Here is a 9024-nt window from a genome sequence, read left to right on the forward strand (position 1 = left end):
GGCGCAGAGCTGCATTCCTGGTGGGAGAGCGGCCCCGCGGCCTCCTGACGAGAGGTTGTGCTGGGAAAGGCCTGCTTCCGGGAGGCCGGCGCACAACCTGTAAAAGCGACAGCTCATCCCAGGGCAGGAACAGCATCCAGAGATCCAAACTTAGCAAAGAAAACTTCCCACCCATCTGACAGTTGTAAAAGCAGGGCCAGCATCTCCCTGGCTCCGGAAGCCTGCTAATCAGATGTCTGCCTGCAAAGCAGTGGAAACAACAACAAAGAAAGATGCTCTCAGTCACGCCAACACCCCAAGTGAGGGCCTATAAAAGCCCCAGGTAGTAGGTGTCTTCCTGGCAAAGGAGCTCCAGCACCATGGGGGACGGCTGTTGTCCTGGAAACACTGCGGCTGTTCCAGCGGTGCCTCCCATCTCCATGTGCCCAAAGGGTGGCAGCTTCCGAAATGGCATCCTTTTGCCTAGCTTCTGCCGGAGCAGAACCTGGCAACTGGTCCCATGCCAAGGTCACTGTCAGCCATCCGGCAGGGTCCCTGGAGGCTGTGAGCCTGCTCCCTCCCACCCTACCTGTCTTCCAGCAACTTCCTGCGAGGGCTTTGTTGGCCAGCCCATTTGCTCCTGCTCGGCCAGCTACGAATCCAGCACTGGTCAGGCTCCTCGTCTGGTTAGCTGCTGCCAGCCCTCCTGCTCGGAATCCATCGGCGGTCAGGAAGAGTGCTGCGAAGCCAGTCCCAGCCAGCAAAGCTCCTGTCAGGAACCTGTCTCTGTGTCCGGATCGCTCCAGGCAGCTTGTGACCGATCAGTCTGCTGTGACACTAGGGCTTGCCAGCAATTCAGCTCTGAGGTGACTCCCTGTCCTGAAATATCGTGCCCACCAACCACCTGTGCAGCTACTCCATGCCAGCCAACTTGCTGCCAAGCAGGTTCATGCCATCCCATGAGTGGCGAAGGTCAGCCCTGCAGATCAACCTATTACCAGCCCATCTGCTACATTCTCAAGACTTGCCCGTCAGTTCCCTGCATGCCTGCTCCCTGCCAGCCACCGCCTTGCGTGTTCAGTTCTTGCAATTCTGCTTGCTGTGTGACCTCCTCTTGCCAGCCACTGCCCTGCCAAGCAGCTCCTTCCAAGTCCTTCATCTGCCAGCTGGCGGCTAACTGCCAGCCCTCTTGCACACCAGCATCCCGTGGCACCGGGCCTTCTGGCCAACCAACTTGTGGCGGACCCACTTCCTACAGCCCAGGTGGCTGCAGATCCCCTTCCCGCCAGCCCGTCTGCTGTGTGACAGGTTCAGGCAAATTGTCTAGTGGTGACTCCCATTGCTTCCAGCCAGCTCCTCCTCGCCCCTGCAAAGCCGACTTCCTGTCAGCCCGGCCTCGGGTCCGGCTCCTGTAAGGCAACACTTGGTTGATGGAGCCCTCTTCACGCCTCCTCTGAGCTCTGCAGCTGTCTACAAGGGTCCAACCATCCGGCGACACCCGCCCCCAGCCAAGTACAAACGTTGCCTGCCTGCTGACGCACCCCCATTCCAGCCCCACCCTCTCTCCAGGTCCTGGCGTGGGAACTTGTCCAGCCATAAAGATCCTTCTCAGCCGAGGAGAAGCTGTCAGTGAGCATGGTCCCTTTCCTGACATCACTTCAGCAAAGCCTTCTTTCCACTTTTTCTTTTGATGCCGCCCAGTTTGTCAAAAGATTCCAGGCTGCCAGCTGCTGATTAATGTGGGACTTGTCAAGCATGATGAGCAAGACTCTCAGAGTGCATTCTTTCCTTCAGCGCAACGCTCTGTGGATCTCCTTCATGTCACCTCCACATCACTGATAAATGTGGATCTCCTTCACGTCACCTTGGGCCACGATGATGCCAGGCCCTGAGTCAGGGGTCTGCTGCCATTGGTGTTTGGTTCTTGCAACCCTATTTGCTGATAAAGTTGATGTGCCTTTTGTACCCTCTCAGTGCCATTTGTCTTTTTCCCTTGTCAAGTAAACCTTGTATGACCTTATAGTCATTGCTCCATTATATAAAAATACAAACAATACATACATACTATTTATAAAGTAGTCAAACTATATATATGTGTATAGTGCTGCTACATTCTTCCTGAGCTTCCTATCAATTCTTGGCCACATGGCAGCTAGAGAAAAATGATGAAGGTGACCGACTTGTGGGTTTGATTCACGAGTCTGGCTGAAGCCAAGGAGCAAGGTAGCCTTCCTGGGCATCTCAGACAGGGACTGGAGGTTCTGAGGCACTAAAGGAAAAGTAGAAGGAATGGAAGAAATGAAGATGGAGGCTGATTAAGAGTGGAAGGAGTGGATAAAATGAAGACGGAGACTGATTCCCTGAAATTAACCTCTATTCTTTCCCTAACAGTCTCACATTGCACAGGAGTGCCTAATCTAGAGGTTGACTTTCATGTTTGACTCATATCATAACAAGTATGTAACTCATGGGAGGGAGGAAAGAAATATGATGGGTGTGAACAAAGACACACAAAAAATGAATAATGAAATATTCTGATGGTAACTCCACATCACCAATAAAAATTTTTTTGGAAGAGAATGATAAACAAGTCCAGCCATTCAAAAATACAATTAGAAATATCATAAACAACCAAAAGATATTATGGTAGGAATGAACCAAAACATAGATTTCATGATAGATGCTATTGATGCAATAGTATCAGTTGAGGACGCATAAGTGGGGCCTACAGCGAGATGCCACCCAACACTTGGAATCTACACTAAAAAGGACCAAAACCGAATTAAGTATAAAGTCACCTTAAAATGAAGGATATCTTAAAGGTCGGAGGAATTGATTCAGATCTGCTTGAAGATATAGGCAATTGAAACTAAACCGAGGGTGTTGGCATCACTAAAACTCGGCGAGAAGACATCGCTAAGGCAAAGTTGGTCGTGCCCCCGCCAAGCACTGCACAGGGGAGAGGGAGAGTTAGTCGCAGGACTATGAGTTTTCAAGTTCCATTGGTGAGGACTATTGTGAAAGAAACGTGCCAAATGCCATTTAGTTCCTTTAACTTCCGGTGCCAATTCCATGCTCCAGTGGCAGCTCAGGAGTTCCTGTTATAGTCAGTTCTCCTGTAAGTTCCTAAGTAGGCGTCCTTGCTTTATGGGCTTGGCTAACGTGAGTCTGCTCCAAGAGGTGGCTTCCTCCTTGATGTGTAAACAAAAATCAGGTCCAGGCTCATGATCAAGGCTGTGAGTTCTGCCCTGAATGCCTTTCGGAAGACAGCCTCCCTCCCTCTCCCCCTCTTCAAGGGAATGCCTATTCCCATGACAGCGTGCACGTTGTTCTTTAAAGCAGAAGCTCTGTGAATGCTTATGGACTTCGGAGGATGATAACATGCCAGTAAGCAATAAACTAAGTAATGATGGGGTAAGGCAGAGTGCTCTGGGCGCTCAAAGAATCTCAGGCATGGCAGGAATCCTGATAAAAACCTCTGAGTGGCCGTCAGTTCCAATGCCTCATAATAAAAAAATGCATACATCCAGGGTGGTCCAGCCCACCCTTGGAGACCTCTTTTGAAGTGTTTCTCCGCACTTCAGGTCATACTCATCCTCGGCCCCGCTGGACTTTTCCTCCATCAGAAGCATCTATGCTACAGTCAGAATGGCATTTCCAGCACTTCCCGACTCCTATTAGCCCCGCCCTCTATGTCAGTGCCCTTTGCTAGGAAGTCCCATTCCTTTCCCTCTAACCACGGACATTACCCTCCGGCTCTGTAGACACAGCACTTTCTTGACTGGTTGTCACGGATTTTAAGATGGTGGCGGAGACTGAAGAGAAGAGTCCTACTAAGAATTTGCTTTTTAAGATTCTGGCCACTTTTCCAAGGCTGAGTTCATGAGTCTATGTCAGGATAGATGAGGCAGACCAGCAGCTGGCACACTGAGCTACAGGGCAAAGGAAGAACCAAATCCAAGTGAAACAGGCTCCACTCGACTCAGCAGCCTTGCAATTTTTAAAAAAATATATTTTATTTATTTTTTTTACAGAGAGGAAGAGAGAGGGATAGAGAGTTAGAAACATCGATGACAGAGAATCATCGATCAGCTGCCTCTTGTACACCACCTACTGGGGATGTGCCCGCAACCGAGGTACATGCCCTTGACTAGAATCGAACCTGGGACCTTTCAGTCCGCAGGCCGATGCTCTATCCATTGAGACAAACCGGTTTCGGCAGCCTCGCAATTTAACAAGATAATTAACAGAATGTTTGGTTGGCAGCAAACCCGGGGGAGTGAGATTATTGGCACATTTGACTGACAGGTCTACCATTAAGGAGAAAATGCCAATTTGTTTCCTAAAGGGGCTGTACAAATTTATAACCCTCCTCCCCCCAAAGTGCAAGAGCTTCAGTAGTTTCACATCCTCTCTAAATTGTTGATATGGTCAGGCTTTTAAATTGTTTTTTCAATATAGTGGTGTAAATTGGAATTTTGAGTTTTTAAAAATATATATATTTTTTATTGATTTCAGGGAGGAGGAGAGAGAGAAATATCAATGATGAGAGAGAATCATTGGTCGGCTAACTCCTGCATGCCCCATACTGGAGACAGCGCCCACAACTGGGGCATGTGCCCTGACTAGGAATCGAACCATGACCTCCTGGTTCATAGGTTGACGCCCAACCACTGAGTTATGCTGGCCAGGCAGAATCTTGAGGTTTTGAATTGTATTTTTCTCGATTACTTACGATTTTGATTATTGTTTTTAACACCTATTGGCTATATATGTTTCCTCTAAATAAAATTCCTAGCTACATCTTTACCCACTTCTCCAATGAGTGTTTCATGGGTACTGGTTGTGGGAGCTATGTTGTGGAGACAAGTCCTTTGCCTCTGTGTGTCCCAGCCAATGCCATGTGAGACTAAAGAATGGGACACAGCATGGGCGGCAGCAAGGCTGGCAGCAGCTGGACACCCAGCATGGGTGAGCCCATGAACTCATCAGAAATGATAAATAGTTGGTTTTAGTGATAGTTTGTAACAAAGCTACAGATAATTAAAATAATATAAAACTCTGTTTTGTTCATAGCCTAAGGCCCAACTTTTTTTTCCTTCATATTACTATTGAATTTTGGTATCATTTTTAGCTTAAGAATCTTCCCAGAGTTGTATCTATTTTGTTCAATTTTGAAAAGGCTAAATTTCTGGTTTTATTGAATTCATATATATATATATATATATATATATATATATATATATATATATATATATATATATAATTTTTTTAAATTTCTGTTTTATTAATTTCTACTCTTTTTTGTTTAAGTATTCATTTTCTTCTATGTAGTTTGGGGGCAATGCTATTGCTTTTCTCTTAACTTCTTAAGATGGGGCATTTAACTCATTAATTTTGAGGTTTTCTCTTCTTATATAAATAAACATATGAATCATCCTCATAGCATTGTGTGTGTTGTTTTTGTTGTTGCATCCTTGAGTTTTGATGTCACACTTATTATTCTCCAATTCTACACATTTAGATGACTCCTTTGTACTGCAGATTCTGCTGCTGTTTTGTACATTTATCCACTTCTCCCACCCATCTTTGCTCTGTTTGGCCCAACCAGAAAAGGATGCGACTGGCATCTTGTGGGTAGGAGCCAGGATGCTGCCAAACACTCCTCCACAGTCACAACAGGGCACCTTCATCCAGCCAACAAAGAGTTATTTGGCCCAAATTAATATCTTGCTGGTGCTCAGTCCCAGAACATTTTCTAATGTGTTCTGAGATTAAAACTTACGTATCATTGAGCAGAAGCAAAAGATACAGTCTTGGGTCTGAGTCTGTCCAAATCAGCTGTCTAACATGACCCCGTGAAACGTTCTCACATGAAGAATGGAGATAATTGTTTTGAGGGGACTATATGAAGCTCAGAATGGATCATGCATATGATATGCAACATGTGTGTAAATCCTCCCATCAGGATGCTATACAATAAAACCAAATGCAATATGGGATGCACAGAATTTATTAAGAAGTCGAGGTAAAACTACCTGTATGTAGAGAGCCAACTCAGAGTGAGCATGAAACAAGAAAGCAGGATTACCGGAACCAGGAGAGCAGAGGGAAAAAAACAGGATTGAGAAGATTCTCAGCAGTTGCAGAAAACCTGTGTAACTGTTACAAAATGTGTTTTTCTAAGTCACACAGAGGGAGAGGGTGAAGACCTTGACTACAGGTCTTCAAAGCAGAGACCAGAGCTCCGTGTGGAGGATGCAGGAAGCTGACCCACGTTGCACCCACACGGGAGGAAGCTGACTGGGACGTCCTCTGCTCTCCATCCGGCTGATTCAGAAGCTTGTCTCAGGCACATGAGCCACAGAAATCAAGGGAGAGCGTGCGGGTGGCCAGCCAAGCCTAGGAAGTGAATTTGTTTCCCAAATGGCGACTCAGTGAACAGGTGTTGTGTGAACATGGTGGTTCTTTGGTGAGGTGATCAGCAGCAGGAAGGCTGGCAGCAGCTGGACACACAGCAAGGGCGGCAGCAGCAGCTGGGCCGGCAGCAGGTGGTTCTATAGCAAGTGGACTGACACCAGGTTGGGCAGCAGCAAGGCTGGCAGCAGCAGCTGGACCCACAGCATGGGCGGCAGCAAGGCTGGCAGCAGCTGGACACACAGCAGGGGCGGCAGCAAGGCTGGCAGCAGCTGGACACACAGCAGGGGCGGCAGCAAGGCTGGCAGCAGCTAGACCCACAGCAGGGGCGGCAGCAAGGCTGGCAGCAGCTGGACACACAGCAGGGGTGGCAGCAGCAGCTAGACCCACAGCAGGGGCGGCAGCAAGGCTGGCAGCAGCTGGACCCACAGCAGGGGCGGCAGCAAGGCTGGCAGCAGCTAGACCCACAGCAGGGGCGGCAGCAAGGCTGGCAGCAGCTGGACCCACAGCATGGGCGGCAGCAAGGCTGGCAGCAGCTGGACCCACAGCATGGGCGGCAGCAAGGCTGGCAGCAGCTGGACACACAGCATGGGCGGCAGCAGCAGCTGGACCCACAGCATGGGCGGCAGCAGCAGCTGGACCCACAGCATGGGCGGCAGCAGCAGCTAGACCCACAGCATGGGCGGCAGCAAGGCTGGCAGCAGCTGGACACACAGCAGGGGCGGCAGCAAGGGGAGCAGCACATGGTGTCAGGTGTGGAGGGCGGGTTCCTGTTCAGAGGTGAGTTTCTCAGATGCTGAGGACTCCCCTTCTATCCTGGGGCTTTTATACGCTCCCCCACCCAATGTGGACCAATGAGCAGAACTTTCCTTGTTGTTGTTCATATTGTTTTCCATAGTCACCGAGGAATTGTAAAAAAGGAAGTTATCCTCTAAATGTTTTAATGAGTAGCAGATATGTTTCTTAATATGTTTCTTAATTGAGAATTACTCAGACTTTTCAGATAAAAAGGATGTCAGCACTGTTCTTGCTTTGTTCTTAATCTAGTCATATAAAATACAGTTCCTGGTCACCTCATTAGGTTCAGTACTCTTTCCATCCTCAGTTATTTTTAAATTGAATTTACTGGGATGATATTGGTGTGTAAAACCATACAGGTTTGAAGTGTTCAACTCAATGAAACATCATCTGCACATTGCCTCATGTACCCTCCGCCCCAGTCTCTTCCGGTCTCCATCTTCCCTCTTTTACACTTTGGGGCCATTATTAAGTGAACAAGAGTTACTTAAACACAAGCACTGCGATGCCAAGGCAGCTGAGACAGCTACTAAGTGACTTACAGTGAGTAGGGTATACAGCAGTGTTTTTCAACCTTTTTTGGGCAAAGGCACACTTGTTTCATGAAAAAAATCACAAGGCACACCACCATTAGAAAATGTTAAAAAATTTAACTCTGTGCCTATATTGACTATATATAAAGTAATTCTCTTGAATAGGAATCAAATAAACACAAAGAAAGTATTTTATAATTACTTTCTTATGAAATATTAAGTAAACAAAATAGTGAAAAATTATAAAATTCTTGTCTTGTCTGCACCTACGGCACACCAGGCAACATCTCGCGGCACACTAGTGTGCCGCGGAACAGCGGTTGAAAAACGCTGGTATACAGTATGATTAACTTGACAAAGAGAGGATTCACTACCCAGGTGGAATGGAGCATGACAGTGTGAGATTTCACCATACTACTCAGAATGGCGTGCAACTTAAAACTTATGAATTGTTTATTTCTGGAATTTTCCATTTACTATTTTCAGACCATGGGTGGCTGTGGGTAACTAAAACCACAGAAAGCAAAACCTCAGATTCAAGAGAGGACTACTGTATACTGAAAAGTATATAAAATATGCATGAATAATGTAATAAATAATTATGAAGCAAACAACTATCTATCCCAACACCCAAGTCAAAAAATAGGACATTGCTGTCACCAAGAGGGCCCTGGATGTATCTCCTCTTGACCACATCACTTTCCTTCCCCTGATTCTTTCTGTCCTGATTCTTAATCTTTTCACTCATGGTCTTTACAGTTTTACCACCTAGTTCTGCATCCTAATCATTATAGTTTAATTTTACTTGTTTTTGAATTTTATGTAAGTGGGATCTTCATATCTGTATTGTGTGTTCTTATTCTCTCACTCAATATTATGTAAGAGCTGTGGTAGGCAGGCCCTTAGGTGGCCCAGTGATTTCTACCTCTTGATGTTCATGGTCTTATGTAATTCCCTCCCTGTGAGTAACATGCTTCTAACCAACTGCCTCTGGCAACATCAAGCGATTAAGTTAAACAAGACTTGACTTTCATCTTGCTAGCCGACTTTCTCTCGCCCTCACAGGCTTTGAGGCAGTGAGCGGCCCTGTGGGAGAGAAATACGTGGCAAGGCACTGAGGACAGTCTCCATTTGACAACCAGCAGGAAACTGAGGCTCTCACTCCAATGATCCTTGAGGACTGGAATCCTGGCAACAACTACATCCAGGAACTCGGAAGTGGATTCTTCTCCAGCTAAGACTCGAGATGAGATGCTGATGCCAGCTAACACCTTGACTGCAGCCTTATGATTCATTA

At 46.9% G+C, this 9024-nt stretch overlaps 2 protein-coding genes across 2 annotated transcripts; one reads left to right on the forward strand and one right to left on the reverse strand.

Annotated features, from left to right (window-relative positions):
• Nucleotides 1-359: 359 nt before the first annotated feature.
• On the forward strand, nt 360-1394 carry KRTAP29-1 (keratin associated like protein 29-1; the record flags this gene model as incomplete). The annotated part of the gene is made up of 1 exon (XM_084862320.1): nt 360-1394. The coding sequence occupies one exon, from the start codon at nt 360-362 to the stop codon at nt 1392-1394; it is 1035 nt and encodes a 344-aa protein (XP_084718446.1).
• A 5066-nt stretch (nt 1395-6460) lies between these two features.
• Nucleotides 6461-8014, reverse strand: LOC311610803 (uncharacterized protein; the record flags this gene model as incomplete). Its single annotated transcript, XM_084862321.1, has 2 exons — nt 6461-7031; nt 7998-8014. The coding sequence occupies 2 exons, from the start codon at nt 8012-8014 to the stop codon at nt 6461-6463; spliced, it is 588 nt and encodes a 195-aa protein (XP_084718447.1).
• Between the last annotated feature and the right edge of the window lie 1010 nt (nt 8015-9024).

This window comes from Pipistrellus hanaki (genome assembly GCF_964339955.1).
Source record: "Pipistrellus hanaki genome assembly, chromosome: 16".
Classification (NCBI taxonomy): Eukaryota; Metazoa; Chordata; class Mammalia; order Chiroptera; family Vespertilionidae; genus Pipistrellus; species Pipistrellus hanaki.